Source organism: Anolis sagrei, chromosome 1, assembly GCF_037176765.1.
Source record: "Anolis sagrei isolate rAnoSag1 chromosome 1, rAnoSag1.mat, whole genome shotgun sequence".
Classification (NCBI taxonomy): domain Eukaryota; kingdom Metazoa; phylum Chordata; class Lepidosauria; order Squamata; family Dactyloidae; genus Anolis; species Anolis sagrei.
This window is the reverse complement of record NC_090021.1, coordinates 231,361,991-231,380,259: the sequence shown is the minus strand read 5'-3', so window position 1 is coordinate 231,380,259 and position 18,269 is coordinate 231,361,991. Positions and strand designations below refer to the sequence as shown.

Genomic DNA, 18,269 nt, shown 5'->3' with positions numbered 1-18,269 from the left:
CCGGTTGTTCACTGAAGCAAAGAGGGTGCTGAACTAAATAGGTCTTGGAGCTGACCTAGCAAGGCTAGTCTTGTAGGTTCATGTCTAAAGCGCAATGCACCTGCAGCACTGCACCAAGTATAGAGCTATTGATAGTAGTGACAGAGTGCGATTTAAGTGAGACTGGTGAGTGAGTGTGCCTCAAACTGTATTTGAATAAAGGCTGCAAGCTGCAAGCTGTTGTGCTGTGCCAAGCTAGGGAAACTGTCATGCATTGCCTAAGCATAAGACTTCGATAAGGATAACTTTTTGGTCTTTGAGTTGATTCATCTTTGTGCTACATTCCTGACCTCTCTTTGCCTCTGTTCCTGCAGAGCCTCCAGTAACTATGCTGCGCCTTCCCCAGGATATGGGCATCCCTGAGACTGGCTCTGCTACCTTTGAGTGTGAGCTATCCCGGCCTCTAGCAGAGGTGAAATGGTACAAGGTGAAAGTGCTACTTCTAATATTGCCCTTCCTTTAATTTTCATTGATCTAGCCCCAAAATTGATCTCCCTCAAAATACGGAGAGCATGTCTGAAGAGCATGCCAGGTTACATGGTGAATTAGTGTTCCTAATTTTTGCAGGCTGATCCACATATTCATACCCAAGCCCCCACCCCACCCCACCCCCCACACCAAAATACGGAGAGCAGGACACAATCCAATGGATCCTCCCTGCCTTTTGCAATCCTTAACTATACTTTGTTGTCTGTATTCTGGGCTGTCACAGGATGGGGAGGAGATCCAGATGGGCCCCACTCGCCGCATGTATTCAGTGGGACGCCGGCGCCTCCTTCAGCTCAATCATTGCAGCCTTGAAGATGCGGGCGAGTACACATGCGATGCTGGTGACTGCTGTGCCTCTGCTAAGCTGCGAGTTTTTGGTATGGATGGCTTGAACAGGATGTGAAGGCAGAGATGGGATGGGGGGAGGTTGTGTGGGGAATGTACGATGTAAAGCCTCCCATTCTTTGGAGATTTGTTGCCCTTTGCTGTATGCTTCATTTCTCCCCCTCCCACCTGCCTCTCTGACAGCTGCCTCTTCTGTACACTGTGGTGAGTCAGAGTCTTGTTCAGAAGCTTGTACAGCTTGTACAGGAAGCTAGGTTTAGGATAAACATTCCGTACTTGGTTTTTTCTCTAACCCCCCCCCCTCCCCACATCCCTGCAGTAAGAACATTTCAGCAATGGAAAAGCATCCTCAAGAGGAAAATTAAAAAAAAAAAACCTTTCAGGAAGACATTGGACAGTTTCTTGTCAAGATTGTTTTTTAAAGTATAGAAGGATATCTCTTTTTAGTACAGAGGCCAGCTCTTGAAGCTAAATGACTCACTTAGATGATGGTGGTGAGCATTTTTGGCTGTGCAGGAAAGGCTAGAGGAGGAAAAATCGCATTTAGATTCTTAGAGTTTAATCTGAATGAGAGCTCAGGCTCAGAAGAGGCTGCTTTTGGTTCTGTAAGAAGCCTTTAACATAATGGAATCTTTGTGCATGTATAGACCACGCTTCTCTCTTAGGACCAAGAAAGGGCAGTCTGTGTGTCCTGCCTCCACATATCTTGAATAAGAGAGGAGGACTCGCTGGAGTCCTGACACTTTTGGTTTAAGATAGTAAGCTTTGCAGCTTCTGCCAGGAAAGTTAGCTGGAAGCATACATCTCTCTCTTCCTCTCTCTCCTGCCCCCCCCCCCCCATCTCTCTCTCTCTCTCTCTCTTTCTCAGTCTCTCTTTCACACACATAAACTAGTTTAAAAGTAATAATTTCTAATCTATCTTTGGCCTTCCTAGTGGTGTGCAAAATGCACTTTTATTATTAGAAACAGGCCAAATGTCAATTGAGTCCTAGGCATGGGTCCTGCAATTAAATTTCTGGTTAAAGATATTTTTTACCCCTGTGGGATTGGCCTCTTTAGTATTGGCTGACAGGTTCCATTCTAGATGGAAAAAGACACTGGGTGAGAAACTAGGACCTTTTTGCAAATTATCCAGATAGAATGTATTGTCGAAGATAGAGATGGGCAAAATGGTCAGTTCTGTCCTGTGATGGTATTTGTCATCCTCAACTTTAAAATGATACCATTAGGCGATTTGTGGGAGGAGCCGAAATGCCCCTTTGGGAAAAAGCTTCACCATTACCTTTTGTTCATGGAGGAAGGAAGATCGGCAGTATGTTGTGTTCTTTTCTGTCTCATGCACTTTCTGGGGGCCTTCCTTCCTTCCTTTTTTCAGAGTTTTTCAGAAGTACTGAACTGGTAAAATCTTTGAGTAGATGAACTTCTAATCTGATCATGTAGGGATTTTCTGGTGGCAAGTTAGTGTAATTCATCTCTTTGTATCATCAAAGAAAAGTCTTCACTATTTCTCATCAAGCCTTGTCCAATGATTTCATGGAAGATTAATTTTGCTTAGATGGGGTGAGTTTGTTCCATTACTTACTGGAGGGTGTTCCATGGACACAGTTGAGAAGGAGTTGAGATTCAGTGTTATCAATGGACCCACATGATGAGCCCATGTGCTACCCAATAGAAATATCATTAGCAGCAACTCGATGGGCCTTTTTTGCTTCCTATTGCAGAACGGCAGGTGCAGATTTTGCGAGAACTGGAGGATATTCGGGTACGGGAGAATGAGAATGCTGTTTTCATGTGTGAGGTGTCACTCGAGGAGGTGAAAGGAGAATGGTTCCGGGATGGGGAGAGAATCAAAGTTACGAGTACTGTGAAAATACGCCAGGAAGGTAGGTGAATGCCTTCAGTCTTGAAGTGGGTTGGGGTGCAAATGTGATTCCCTAATTTTTCTTTAACTACGCAGGATCATGGTTTGTGCAGGTGGAGTAGTGGTTGAGTGAGCCCACCATATATGGTGGCCCCTGAAGTCAGCAGGTGGAAGTTGCAAAAGGAAGGAAGGTTCACTAAATGACTGTGAAACAGTGTATGTAGGAAAGAAATATCTTACTTCATGCTCATCACTGCTTTGAGGCATGATTCTGCTAATTTATACTACCTCTATTCCATTTTATTCCAGACTTAAGAATGTACATGTGTTCCCATTGTTATAAATGGGGCATTTGTCAAGATTGTTTTCCCCTTTTATTTAAATCTGATGTCTGGGCAAGTCATGCTTTGATTTTGAAAGGTTACACTATGCCCAAGGATGGTGACTTTTGTCCCATAGATAATCACCTGTGCAGCTGCAACCGACAAAATAAATGGAAATAGAAACAAAGCTTTTCTCCAGCATCTCAGTATTATGTCTTAATGGATAGGAAACTGCAAGAGGAGTTCTGCTTCACCAAAAAAGAACAAATTCCTGCAGTAACTGTTTCTTTGAACTATAGGTTTATGTGTAGAATATATGGAAGCAGATGTGTAGACACACACACAGGGAATTGGTTACTTTAATGAGCAGCTCAGCATATATACATGTCATGCCCATTCCCAGGGACTGGAAGCAATGCTCCACATGTCTCTTGCAGAACGTTGGCATCTCTTCTGTCTTTCTTCACCAGGAGCCCGGCACTTCCTGCTTATGTGCTGCGTTCATCCTGAGGATGCAGGCCAGATCCGTTTTGTGGCCAAAGCAGCCACTTCTGAAGCACGCCTGGAAGTGGAGGGTGAGAAGACCTCTTCACACTTCACATTGGGTCTCGGCTGTCATGTGAGACTTGGCTGGGATTGACAAGCGTGGGAAAGTGTGTATGGTGTGGTGTGCATTTGTTTAAATTACAGGTCTTAAACAAAAGGCAGAGCAGTAATAGCATGCATTTAGTAATTAGCTAGACCAGTCTTTTGTGTATGTGCATGTACGTTTATATATAAGAATGGACATACATGCACCAATCCTGGCCTAGCTGCTTTTTAAATGCATGATATACAGTTAGCCCTCAATATCTTGGATTCTGTATCCACAGCTTCAACCATCCAAAGCTTGAAAATACTCCTCAAAAAATATAAATCCCTAAATGCAAACCTTGATTTTGCAATTTTATATAAGGATCACCGATTTACTAGGCTATTGTATATAATGGGTTTCAGCATCCGTGAAATTTGGTATCCACAGAAGTGTGGCTGGACTCTGGAGCCAAATCCCAGTAGATACCAAGGACCCACTTTGTGTGTCTATAGGGAGGGAGGGAGAGGGAGAAATATGTGAGATGTGATGGAGGTATGCTGAAGGAACAGACTAAAGGTGAAATATGCATTGAGTACTTATATGTGAATTGGTCTTCTGTTCATGGCTAACCAGAAATGTGCCTCCCTTTGATCCACTGTACTATGGAAAGATGACAATGTGTTTACATGCCATTCAGGATTGGTGGTCCAACCTAGTCTCCTATGAACAAAAGATTGTGTGTGTGTGTGTGTGTGTACCATCATGGGTTGGGAGGGCCACTTTATAAGAGTCACAGGGTCCATTTCTTCCACAGCATTGCCCATTCGCATTGTGAAGCCACTGAGGGACAAGACTGTACTAGCGCGGCACAAAGCCACACTGGAATGTACAGTCTCACAGTCTCGCGGACGTGTGCGCTGGTTTCGTGGTGACACAGAGATCTTTGCTGGCCCCAAGTATGAGATATGCAACTTGGACTGTTATCGAACCCTGGTTATCCACTGTGTTGAGCCTGCAGATGAAGGCCTGTACACCTGTGATGCACTGGATGACTGCTCCACAGCCCGGCTGCTAGTGGAGGGTAAGGGAGAACACATGACTGCAGTGCAATGTGAAGGGGAGATGGGTTGTTTCATAAGAGAGATGTGCATAGGTGTGGAACTATGTGCCTGTAAAGTGTAGAAGAGAGAACAAAGGAGTGACAGAGCTTAGCAGGGCATTTCTGGTCCAACTCCAGGCAGGTTGCCAAAATTAATGCAAGTGTAGCATAGCAGCTTGGGTAGTAGATGTAAACTTGCCATTAACCATCAGTGTGGCCCTAGGTACACATTAAGTCCTGGAGTTTGTGTTTTGTACCTGTTGCGTGTCTTCAAGTCATTTCTGTCAATCCTATCATTAGGGTTTTCTTGCAAGATTTTGTTCAAAAGGGGCTTGTCATGGCCTTCCTGAGGTTTAGAAAGCTCCCAAGGTCGCCTAGTGGGTTTCAATAGCTGCATGGGGATTCAAACCCTGGTCCCAATGCTTAATACAGTACCCAAACCACTACACCACACTGACTTGCCTTCTTTACTAGAATTCGGGGAGCGGGGCGAGCTCCCATCTGTCAGCTCCAGCTTCTCATGCAGGGACATGAAAGAAGGCTCCCACAGGATGGTAAAACATTCGGGCGTCTCCTGGGCAACATCCTTGCAGACAGCCAATTATCTCACACCAGAAGTGTCTTGCCGTTTCTCAAGTCACTTGTAACATTAAAAAAACAACCCAAAGCTAATATTGCTTTCATGCACACAATACAATTCCTGGTTCCTCTGGCCCCATCATTTCAGTAGAGGATGGGTGGGAGAGAAACCTGCCATTGCTATTCTGAGATATTTGGAATTTGTAAATTGTTGACAATCTGGAATCCAACCTTAGCAATACCAGTATATTCCCAGTCTACATTTTGCATGCTCATTGTGGGAGAATATTGCCTGTGCATAATAGGGGAAACTGATGCTTTTCTCTGACTTTGCAGCCGAAGGTATCCAGGTGGTGCGAGGCCTGCGGAACGTGGAAGTGGTAGCTCCCTCTGAGGCTCAGTTTGAGTGTGAAATATCTGCTCCTCCTGGATTCAGCCCCCAGTGGAGCCTTAATGGGGAGGAATTACAGCCTAGCTCACAAGTGCATATGGAGAGCACAGGACACATCCATCGGCTGAGGCTCTGTCAGACAACAACTGGAATGAATGGGATGGTAAAAGTTACCATTGGCAGTGCCCGTTCAAAAGCGCATCTCACCGTTCGAGGTACTCCTGCCTTTGTTCGGTGATGGGATAAAGTATAAAGACAGTTCCATGGAAATGGCCTGGGTACAGTGAAAACAGAGCTGATGCTTATCCTGTGGAGCAATATGATTAATGCTAAACCTTCTTCGGCTTTAGCAGTCTCTGTAGTCCTAGTTGAGTTATTAGCTGAGAAACTGAAATCTAGACAGTGTCCTTGTTTCAACAGGGTTGTGGGTAGAAGATATAATGGAATAGGAGATAATAAAAAGCTTCTGCCCTTTTACATTTTCTCTCTTTCTTCTCTCCCTAGAGCACTAGCATCAGGAGGGTGCTGAATGTAAGCACAGTAGATGCCAGGACCACAAGGGAAAGGTGTAAACAGTATATTGGATGGTTGCACGCGGACAGCTGGAAGAATGAACACACAGATGGACAGTTCTTTCTGTTTCCCTCTTCTGCATGACAAGGGAAGCAGGTTCTGCTTTATTAAATGCATTTGATTCCGGATTTATTTCTAAAATTAAATCCTAGTGGTCTTTATTTGGTGAGATTGCTTGTATAGGCAGAACGTCCCATCAGTTGTTTAGATCAGGAGGAGGAGGAGGTGAGACAGTGCAGCAGCGTTCAATACATTTTCGTTTAAGACCTCTGACTACAAGGCTGCTTACCCTATATGTATGCACCTTCAGCTTGCAGTGACCCCCTGAATTGTGTAAGTTTTTCTTGGGCAAGGACTACTCAGGGGAGATTTTGCCAGTTCCTTCCTCTGAAATGTAGCCTGCAGCACCTGGTATTGATTGGTGGTCTCCTGTCCACATACTAACCACAATGGATCCTTTTAGCTTTCAAGATCAGACAGGATCTGGTGCATTCTTTCCTTTCTTAACTAACCATCTGAAACAGCATCAGGTTGCATGGAAGAAAGAGCAGTCCATGCAAGGCCACATGTATACTGTAGAATAGATACGGGAGTGAGTGTGTGTGTGTGTGTTTACAGTTTGCACATCTCTTAAGCCTCACCCTTTAGGACAGTGGTTCTCACCCTTCCTAATGCCCCTTAATACAGTTCCTCATTTTGTGGTGACCTCCAGCCATAACATTATTTTCGTTGCTACTTCATAAGTATAATTTAGCTACTGTTAGGAATCATTAAGTATCTGATATGCAGGATGCATTTTCATTCAATGGATCAAATTTGCCACAAATATTCAACAGCCCAAATATGAATACTGGTGAGGTGGGGGTATGGATTGATTTTGTCATTTGGGAGTTGCAATTGCTGGGATTTATAGTTCACCTACACTCAGAGTGTGTTCAGAAGTCCATCAACGATGGAATTGAACCAAACTTGGCACACAGAACTCCCATGACTAACAGAAAATGCTGTAAGGGTTTGATGGGCACTGACCTTGAGTTTTGGAGTTGTAGTTCACCTGCATCCAGAGAGCGCTGTGGACTCAAACAATGATAAATCTGGACCAAACTTGGCACAAATACTCAATATGCCCAAATGTGAACACTGGTGGAGTTTGGGGAAAACAGACATTGATATTTGGGAGTTGTAGTTGCTGGGATTTATAGTTCACCTACAATCAAAGAGAATTCTGAACCCCACCAATGATAGAATTGGGCCAACATCCCAAACACAACCCCCATGACCAACAGAAAATACTGTGTTTTCTGATGGTCTTTGGCTACCCTTCTGACACACTCTTGTGACCCCTCCAGGGGTCCCGACCCCCAGGTTGAGAAATGCTGCTTTAGGAGGACCTGAAACCAAAAGCTGAAGAGTGGTGGGCTTCTTGAAGAAAGCCAGATGGGTTACACAAGATGTTAACCTAGCATGCCACAAAGACTGTGCCTTGCTGATTTGCCGCCCTGTCTTAGATAGAATTTTCAAATCTTACTCTAACTTTTCTTCCATTGGATTTGTCAGAAACAGCACACATTTTAGCTAGAGATGACCCCTGGCAGAGTGTCCTCCAGCACATCCATTGCCCTAGTATAGCACCTTTACTTCAAAATAAGATGCTGTACCCATTCTGCATATGTACATCCTCAGCTCTGAGAATACAGTACTATGATCTGTCAAGCAAGAAAAGTGTTGATTCAAGCTATTTTTTTTGTAGATGATGCCTGAGGATGTGGCTGAAACCTCATTCCCCACCCATCCACCCACCCTTTCCATATACACATTCATGGAAGCAGCACCATTCCTGCTCCAACTAAGTGTTTGTGGTGCATTAATTCATGAAAGCACTACTCCTGAAAGGCTTTTTTTTTTTTACTTGCGCAGCCACAGCTGGGCAGCGTTTGGCACATATACAAAAAAAGAAAGAAAGACAAAACGAAGAAAACCAAAGAGTGCAAGGTTTCTGTGGTGACAACAATGGCGATTGGTGACAAAAACATGCAGTTTCCCCATGGAGGAGAGGCCTTGCTGAAGTGCACTGTATTCTCCCTTGCCCCATCCTGAAATAGATGGCCCATTAATTCTCCCCTCCCATCGCCTCCAAAGATGTAGACAGCGAGAGACTCACTGTCTGGTCCACACAGAAATCACCCACAGACGAAGCTCAAAAGCAGGGCTTTGTTAAGTAGGAAAAAAACATCCACCTCCCCACCCTGCCCAGGGCTGTGGAGCTAGACAGAAAGAAAGGGGGTAAGCCCTGAGGGGAAAGAGAAGAGGGCTGTAGGAATCCATTTTGTTGTTTTCCACCCAACTTTCCAATGGCCCCTCTGGGTCCATCTGATATCTTCAGGCCCAGCTCTTTTGTCAATAATAAATTAATACAAATAACTGTAACAAGACTATGTACATGGGTATTTCCTCCCCAACCCGAGTCCTTCACTGTTCTCCCCACCCTCCAGAATGAGGAGTAGAGTAAGAGGACTATGGGAAAGGGAGGGAGCCTCAAAAAGGCTCATTGCCTGGATACCAGTCGAATGGCCACATTGCTCTAGTTCCCCCACATTCACACTCTCACTTGCACACTTGGGCAGTTATACAGCCCAGCCCAGCCTGGGTGCCCAGCCCCCCTCCTCCCCTCCCTTCTTGAGTCACCCTTTGAGACAGAAAGCCAGGCACTGGTATGGGCAAGGGCCCCATTTCCCTGAGCTGGCTTGTTCCAGCCAGACTGAACTGAATCAAATTGTATCACTGTCATTACACAACGGGCACTTGCACCCCTAAGACGATCCTTGGGACCAGCTCATGCAAAGACAAACTCCAGGATAAAGGTTGGGTCCATCATGTGGCAAGACAGCAGAAGAACACTGCATGGTCCATCCGTATATGGGCCGCTCAAGTAGTGTTGGGTGGGACACACCAGCAGGTTCTTGTCAGTTTTTTTGGGAGTGGGTAAGTGTGATTAGCTTCTTCCTTCGTAGCCTCGTAGCACAATGCTGATTATTACGTCAAATACTACCATCCACATTTCTGGCCTGGGTGGGTTACAACCAGGTCTCTCTTCAGCCCTTTGCCCCAAGCTCTTGCTCACTCTCTTCCCTTCCCTCTTGTTTCTTGGTGGTTGGGTCAGAGCCAATGTAGCACTGGGGAGAATTCTGCATATTCTGCAGCTTGAGAGATGCTGGACTACCTTTGCATGTCCAGGCCAGGCCCATGAATGCTAGCAATGAGCATCCCCCAAGGTTTGATGGCAGCACAGGCGCTGGGCAATGTCCACATGGTGTGAAGTTTGAGACCACCCATGATAGCGTCCTTGTGTCTTGGTGGGAGATGCTGGACTATACTCGCATGGCAGGGCCAGAGCCCGTCGTCAGGGGCACAGTGGAACTGCAGTCATAGTCTATGTCAATGGCAGCATGAGTGCTGACCAAGAGGCTGTTGAGGGAGGAGCCCGTCTGCCGTTCTCGGAAGCTCTGTATGTAGCTCTGCAGGAAGAGGAAGCAGAAAATGAGAAAATGCCTTTACTCCTCCGCCCTTTTCCCCAACCCATTTCTGAGTAAAATCCCTTCTCTTGTTCTAGAGTTTTGTAGCAAAGTCCAGGCAGGCTCTTCCTACATATTTGCCTGGGAGAAGGAATATTCTCAGAGCCTTTCCAAATCACTGCAGTATTATTTCTTCTGGAAATAGCCACAAAACATGCCACTCTTTGCCTTTTTCATACATTCATTAACACATAAACAGTAGGCCTGGGTAACAACGGAAAAATTTGTTTCTAAAATCGATTCGTTTTTTGGGGGTTTTTGCGTTTCGATATTTAAAATAATTACAAAATTTTCCTTTTAAAAAGTTCAATATTTACGAAATTTCATAAATGGTAAAAAAAAATAACGAATCGATTTCTGAAACAATAACGAATCGATTCGTTAATGGCGGACGCGACCGCGAAATACGCTAAAAAACCTCCAAAAATTTTTGAAGCTTCCCTCTCCCTCTGTTGTTGACTGTTGGTGTGATATTATAATTTTTTTTCACTAATTAAACCATAAAACTGGCCCAGACATGCGAAAATAATAACGAAACGACCTCAGAACAATAACGAAACGAATACAATAACAAAATATGAAGCATTTACAAAACGTCTTTAAAAATTCGTTTTTTAAAAAAATTGCTCCAGAATGGTTTGTTATCGCTTCGTAATCAACAAAATTAACGAATTATTAACGAATTACGAATTAACGAAACAAACCTCCCAGCCCTAATAAACAGCACAAAAAGATAAATTTTCCTAAGGTGGCTTCTAGCCCTTCTGATAATGGGTTGGATCATACAGTAACCCAAAATGGAAAGGACCTACAAAATCAATGAGACTACAAGTAGAATTCAGGTCATAGGCTGCTATAGCTGCACTGCTCTGACTGATTGTGCTGTGAGTAGAGTTGGATGCTTTCAGGGAAGTGACAAGGCTGCTGTGGCAAGAAAAACAAAGGCTTCTTCATAGAAAAGAAGAAACTAACTTTGGTTCATCTGTGCCCCAACACAAATGGATTTTGCACATGGAAACTTCTAAACCTGAGCAGCTTGGCAGATCTTTGTCTCCTCTGATGTATTGTGCATGTTCAAGTCCACCAAGCCACTGTGCTATTGGTTTTGAAATCTGCTGTGAAATATTGTAGGGACTTAAAAGAAGTGGGGTACTATTGGTTTGTGTGAGGACAGAGATGACCACTCAAAGACCAGTTACAGATAAGCAACTTGTTCATGGTCAATGTGCCTCATACAAAAGGGTAACTGTGAAGCTTACCATTAGGTAGGTGGTCGGCCAGGTCACTAAAGATCAGAAGACGGGACAGCATGCCCAAACTGAGCATCTACCCCAGCTGTGCAATCCAATCTATAATGCTGGACAAACATAGACGTTTGTGACTATATTGTGCTCCTGCTTAAACTGGAAGTAGAACCACGTAGCAAAACCGCAGAAGACATCAATGCCCTGGTAGAATGAATCTTCAATCAATCTCGTACAAGTGGTTTAGGCAGCACATAAGAAAGCCAAATAACCTGGGGCACCCATTTCAAAAATCTTTATGATACGATCTGACATCTCTTTTGAGGTCTAAAAAGTCTGTCAAATTTCACTAAAAGGGGCAGTACATTAAAAGAAAAATCAAGAGTCCTACAAATTTCAAAGTTATGAAGGGACTGCCCCAACCCAGATGTGTATAGAAGGTGAGAAGAGTAATATCATTGAGATGGAATTGTGAAAATGTTTCAGGAAGGAAACACATGTCCAGGCATAAAACCATCTTGTTCCTATGAGGCATAAAAATGGTTATCATGGTAAGAAGGTGAACAGAAGTGATATGACTTCAGTCACTCTTGTCATAGATGCTCATGGCTATACCTATTGATGTATGATAGGTAAAGGCATGATGCTTCCTCTTCTCTATAGAAAGGTCTGGAAGAAGCACAAGAAGGTTCCCTTTGAAAGGTAAACCTAACCCTCTTGAGTGATGGAAATGGAGGATGATGACTGAGGGAGACCTGATGTGAAAAAGCCCTAGCCAACTGGGTTGCTGTAGGTTTTTTGGGCTATATGGCCATATTCAAGAAGCAGTCTCTCCTGATGTTTTGCCTGCATCTATGGCAAACATCCCCAGAGGTTGTGAGGTCTCTTGGAACTAGGAAAATTGGGTTTATATATCTGTGGAATGTCCAGAGTGGGAGAAAGAACTCTTGTCTGTTGGAGCTAGGTGTGAATGTTTTAATTGGCCACCTTGATAAGCATTTGATGGCCTGACAGTTTTTTGGTGTGGCTTGTTAGTGCCTGGGGGAATCTTTTGTTGAGAGGTGCTTAGCTGTCCCTGATTGTTTCCTCTCTGGAGTTGCCCTGTGTTTGAGTGTTGTTTTACTGTTATAATTTTAGACTTTTTAAATACTGATAGCCAGATATTGTTTATTTTCATGGTTTCCACCTTTCTGTTGAAACTACTTAGATCCCAAGTTAGAAAGAAGAGGTGCAAACTGAATAGGACCAGACAGCTCAAAAGAGAAGTAAGTTGAGCAGTTGATATGAAAGACTAAAGAGATTTTTTTAATCATTCATGGATACAGCAGAAGATTCAGTAGTCAAAGAAGGCAAAGTCATTCCTGGAGGTTTCTTGTAGCCAGACTGTCTGACCCACTTTTTCTGAGCAGGTCTTAGTGTGCCATTTATCCTGGAGGTCCTGGGACAGGTGGCCTCTTAGGAACAGGATTCACATGAGATGCCTTGGATTCTCTGCTTTGCAATAATTCTCTTCTACCAGGACAGCAGCAGATGGGGTAGCAGAAGTCAGTGAAATAGATGTGTGATCAAAACTGAAGGAATGACTGGGACTGAAGAAACAGATTTAGATCTAGAAGCAGATGGAATTCGTGCTGATGGAACTGACATTTCTCTCATCTTATGTGGTTTTGAAAACAAAGAGGAAGAAGTGTCCAAAGGTTGCACTGGGGACAGCTTCTCGAGATATTCAAGGGGAGCTCTCTAAACAATAAACCCTCAGGGATTGAATAGGAAATCCCCCACAGAAGCTACATTTCTGTACAATATGTTCCTTTCCAAGATAAACAGAAGGAATGCCCATCAAAAAGTGAAACCTTTCATTGAAACAAGGTATAAAGGAGGGCAGCCATAAAATTAAAAAAGAAGGAAAGAAGAGTGAGCGAAGACACAGATGAAGTAGGGAAATAAACAGTCAATATAAATATAAAGCAAAGGAGAGAAACTACTCAGCTGAAGGAGAAACAACCCAAAAGATTCTGCTGGTGGAAGAGGAAATCATGGGATGGTAGCTTGGAGGGCTGAAACATGCACTGTACATGGGAGGAGTATAGTTCAAGCTACTCAGCTCTAAAAGTTTCATGAGTACCAACACTCCTCTTGGCGTCCCCCCGGCAACAGCAAGGGTATCCCTCTGGGCAGCTAAACCAGGCAATTTCAACCGGATGGCCTCCCATGAGGGTCTTCCTCCAAGGGCAAACCAAGAATGGGCCACTTGGAAGTCCCTGAACAGATTCGGAAGTGGAATTGGCAGATCAAAAAACAATCTGGCAAAATGGTACTACCTACAAGAATCCTCCACCTTGTGCGACTGTGAAGCAGAACGAACAACTCTACATCTATATGCTTGTCCACAATGCCCTGCCTCATGCACAGAGGAAGAACTGTTTAAAATTACAGACAATGCAGTCGCTGTTGTCCGTTTTTGGTCGAAAATTATTTAGCTGCTTGTGTTCCCTATATTTTATCAGTTTTATACTAATTTATTTATGCAACTTTTTTGACACAAAATAAAATAAAAGCTCTAAAAGTTTCCAAATGGGGTCTCTGCACTGACAGAAAACTCATTTGTGTGAGGCACAGAGTTTATGAAGAAGAACAGTGATGATGGCTATATTATATAGTGTTGGCTATAGCAAATCCATGAAATGTGACCAACAGGTGCACATTCCTAAACATCCAATTGCCATATGGAAGGAAACCATGACCAATTGAAGTTTCGTGACACTTTTCCTACAATGTTGGGAATGTATGCCTGCTGTTCACACTTTACAAAGTGAATGTAATGGGATACCGTCCGAGCCTTCAATCAACTTAAAATTTTGAATAGATATCCAACGTTCTTTCTCTGTGCATCTGAACATTTTAGTGTAAAGAGAAAGAGTGCTAGTACCATAACAGAGCACAACTTGTCCCAAGGCGATTTGTACCTCTGACAACACTGAGAAAATTAACTGGCACAGACTTATTGGATGTAATTGGCCAGCAACTGATGTGATGAAGTATGTACAGTAATCATCACTAGATATTTTATGCAGCAACAGTTGTGTTTACCAATTAGCAAGGTTCTATTAGGTCCTCATGGGAAGACTAGCTAGAGATTTCACTATGGCAGAAGTGAAATTTCAGCTTCTAGATCTGAACTAAAGCTAAAGCAAAAGAAACTAAAGATATCCAACAAGCCCTGATGTAAAAGAGAGGCTAAGGGTCTTACCACTCTATACTGTTTTAACACTACATTCCAGTCTTACTGCCATGGAAACATTATCTGGAATTCAGCGCTTTGTGGTTGACTAAGGCTCTAAAACTCTCTAGCTGAGAATTATAATGCCCAAAGATACCATATGATGTTCCCATGACAGTTAAAACTGAATGCCCTTGTAATTCTTAGGATGTATAATTTATACTTTTTCAGGCACAATCTCTCCTTCACATCACATCAGGTTTCAAATTAAACTGCCAGAAGCAAGTCAAGAAACAGAACTGGCTCAAAGTTTCTTTAGCTACCTTCCCTCCATACATGTGATGTTGTGTTTTATTTGATTGATATTTTTGCCTATACACAGAGACATTACTTAGTAGGTAGCCAACAGAAACTTTACACTCTGGTTTTTCTAAATGCCAGAAAGAGATTGGAAGGCAAGAGGGAAAGCATCAGAGACATGCTGACTCTCTCCAATTGTCTGTCCCACTCTTGCTGTTGGACAACATTCACAGTGTAACCCATTTCTTCAGCACATGCCATCCTACCCTATGGTATTCACTCACTGGAGAGAGTACATCCCCATCAAATCGGCGGACAGGGTTAGGTTTGCGACGATAGGCGGGCTCTGGGGGGTGGGCTTTGTGTTGCACATGGGGATGAGGATGTGGCCGCCTCTTCTTCTTCTTCTCCTTGTGTTCTTCCCGTTGCTTGATCCGCATCAACTGAACACGGCGCTGCTGCCGACTGATTATCACTGTGGAAAGAAGGGGAGGCAAGGTGAAAAACTCTATGAAATAAAAGTTGGCAGAAAGGGGTGAGCAGATGTCACCTCTGCAGGATGGAGCAAAAAACTAAAATAACACTTAAGGTCCACCAAACCTCATTAGATGCTTCTAGACTGAGTTAGGGTCATGATTGGCAGAACCAACATGAAGTATTAAAGAAGATGACTGAAAAATTGTATCTTTCTGAAAATGTACAGTTCATTAGCAGGAACTACTTTTCTTTGAAGCTTAGAAACAAATATTTTCTTGATTACATTTCCCAGAATCTCCAAGCCAACATAGGGATTCTGGGAGTTGTGTCCAAAAATAACTTTTTCAGGTTCTGCTGTACATTAGAATAAGGGATTCAGCATGAGTAACCAAACTCTAAGGCAGTGGTTCCCTACCTGTGGTCCATGTGGTCCACAAGAGCTAAAATATGGTCCACCACCTAATGGTTGCTACACTGTTACAAGAGCGAAACCTTCTTATACTGCCAAGGTTTATTAAATATGTTTTTCTGTTGGCAAGCAGATGGTATCTACTGGATGGCATATCTTCTATATCAGAAACTAGAGCTGATATGGTCTATCCCAGGGGCCCTCAAACTAAGGCCCGGGGGCCAGGTGCGGCCCTCCAAGGTCATTTACCCAGCCCTCGCTCAGACTCATCCTAAGTCTGAAATGACTTGAAAGCACACAACAACAATCCTATCTCAGGCCCACACTTTCCACTCAAATACTAATAAGTTTATATTTGTTAAAATTGTTCTTCATTTAATTATTCTATTGTTTTTAAGTGTTTTTTTGTACTACAAATAAGATGTGTGCAGTGTGCATAGGAATTCATTCTTTTTTTCCCCTTCAAATTATAATCCGGCCCTCCAACTGTTTGAGGGGCTGTGACCTGGCCCTTGGTTTAAAATGTTTGTGGACCCCTGGTCTATCCAATGCGATTTTCTGAATCAGCACCCCAAATAACCAAACCAAATCTAAAGTTGACCAAAAACTGATTTGTAACCTTTTTGATAGTAATGTTGGAGAGTGGCCCCTGGTCAAAACAGGTTGAGAACCACTGCTCTAAGGGGTTCCTATTAACTAGTTCTGTATGGTTGCTGAGAGTAATGTCTGGAGTCTTTTTAAAAAGCCAAACTTTTGTTGTAATGATACATTAAAAACAGAGAGAAAAGGTCCTGGGATGGATATTTCCACCCATTACTCTGATATTGACTGTATTCTCTAAAAGTAGATTTTAAAAATAAAGATGAAAGATGGCAAATTGCAATTACATTTCAGCCTTTGGAGAATGAATTGGATGGACCCTCCCAAACCTGAACTATGACATTTAATTACAGTTGAAAATTCGATCCTGATAAATTGGCAGGGACTTGAGCCTTCTTTGGAATGTAGAATTTACATATGGTGTATTGTTAAAGGCTTTCATGGCTGGAATCACTGGATTGTTGTAGGTTTTTTCGGGCTGTATGGCCATGTTCTAGAAGTATTCTCTCTTGACGTTTTGCCTGCATCTGTGGCAAGCATCCTCAGATCTCACAACCTCTTTGGAACAATTGTTAGAGAGTGGTCCCTGGTCAAAGTGGGCCCTGGTCAAGTGGTCTCTGGTCAAAAAAAGGTTAGGAACCAATGCTCTAAGGGAGCCCGAAAAACCTACAACAACCCAGTTACAGATGGTGTTTTTCCACTTGATAACTTGTTAATATTTGGCCTTTGAGAAAGGAATTGTTGCCACTTTCCTTCTAACATTAAGAACCATGGGCAATTGATAGTATTAAGCTGAATTTAACAGTTTCTTCCTCAATATTAATAGTTTTATGAAAGCTCTAATGAATCAGGAAGGTTACCCTAGCAGGAAATATGTCCTATTTCCAAAATTAACTGAAAAGTACAAATGAAACTTATCACTACATAGCCTTTTCATTCGGGATCCTCCAAAAGGACACTTCTCTCCTAATTTTGCAACGTGTAAATAATCAGTCCATTGTTTAATCATTTTGGTGTTTAAAGAAATAAATAGTTCAAAGGAGGTGTCTTTGGGCCGATATTACCACCTCTTCCATTCTTATGAGTCTAAAGAAAAACTCTGCAGACTCAGCAGAAGATCTTTGTATTCTGGAAGAAAACTAACTGAGAAAAGGCTTTATCTGTAAAGCAAATTAACCAGACTAGGGGCAAAAGGGCATTAAGACCCCCACTTCTGAAGGTTAAGATATACCATTAAATATCCAAGTCATAATCATCCATACCATAGAATTCCCAGTTTCAATGTGTGATTGTGAAAGCTGAAAACTGACAAAAGTGGACAGGGAGGAAATCTACTCATTTCAACTGTGGTGCTAGAGAAAGGTTCTGTGGTAAAAGGGACCATTAACAAGAAAAATCAAAACTTGGTAGAAGCCAGAATGTGGCTATTGTCCTTTAAGCCTATCATGAGAACATGATAGGCTTAAAGATAACAAACCTCTGTGAAGTGCAAAGAAGTAAGAAAATAGGAAAATGACATTAAAGTGGATTGATTCAATACCAAAAGGTCCCAGCCTTGAGTCTGTAATACCGATGCAGAACATTTAGTGACTGTGGACTCCTGGAGAACTCTCAGTTATAAAATTGTCCTAAATCAAAGGCAATTTGACAGCAAATGACAACAAACAGTGTCTCTGCCTCAAACAATGATTAACAGCATGACTGGTATAAAAGTCGGTGCCAAGCCTATCTTCCTTTGAATATAAACATTGTGCGAACCACTTTCAGCACGAAACTGTAGTCATGACACCAACAGCAATCATCAGTTGAGGAAAACCAGTTTTGAATTACCCAATGATGCTATTGGCTGAGGGATCCTTGTTGTTGGAGTCCAAAACTAACTTTGACAGGCTCTGACAATGATAAACTCACTTTTGTTGCATGTAATTTTGGATGAAATGTTATCAGCCTTATGTTGGTAAACACAGTTCTCCTCACATCTGATAAAAAATCCTATCCACTAGGTATTGTGTACTTGCATAATGCCAAGGGTGCCTCCCACACACCTCAGGCCAATGTGTAACTGACAGATATATGGCTTGTTAATTATGCCACTCCCAATAATTTAATAGCATATTCTATTAAAAGGAAAGAAACCTTGCTTAGCAAAACCTTTGAGATGTCAGCCCCTGTGT

The 18,269-nt window shown here is 42.8% G+C and overlaps 2 protein-coding genes across 5 annotated transcripts in view; one reads left to right on the top strand and one right to left on the bottom strand.

Annotated features, from left to right (window-relative positions):
- Positions 1 to 6,419, top strand: part of OBSL1 (obscurin like cytoskeletal adaptor 1) — a 67,213-nt gene extending 60,794 nt beyond the window's left edge. For both annotated transcript variants that reach the window (XM_067460940.1, XM_060772784.2), the window contains 7 exons: positions 354 to 466; positions 752 to 905; positions 2,595 to 2,756; positions 3,528 to 3,632; positions 4,446 to 4,712; positions 5,646 to 5,915; positions 6,205 to 6,419. In XM_067460940.1, the coding sequence (XP_067317041.1) occupies positions 354 to 466; positions 752 to 905; positions 2,595 to 2,756; positions 3,528 to 3,632; positions 4,446 to 4,712; positions 5,646 to 5,915; positions 6,205 to 6,212 (1,079 nt within the window). In that variant the 3' untranslated portion in view covers positions 6,213 to 6,419. The remainder of the gene's footprint in view (positions 1 to 353; positions 467 to 751; positions 906 to 2,594; positions 2,757 to 3,527; positions 3,633 to 4,445; positions 4,713 to 5,645; positions 5,916 to 6,204) is intronic.
- A 1,746-nt stretch (positions 6,420 to 8,165) lies between these two features.
- TMEM198 (transmembrane protein 198) overlaps positions 8,166 to 18,269 on the bottom strand; it is a 28,847-nt gene continuing 18,743 nt past the window's right edge. For 2 of the 3 annotated variants that reach the window (XM_060772794.2, XM_060772802.2), the window contains exons 4-5: positions 14,876 to 15,084; positions 8,166 to 9,788 (exon numbers count right to left, since the gene is read on the bottom strand). In XM_060772794.2, coding sequence (XP_060628777.1) covers positions 9,642 to 9,788; positions 14,876 to 15,084 — 356 coding nt within the window. In that variant the 3' untranslated portion in view covers positions 8,166 to 9,641. The remainder of the gene's footprint in view (positions 9,789 to 14,875; positions 15,085 to 18,269) is intronic. The other variant, XM_060772809.2, reaches the window with a different exon arrangement.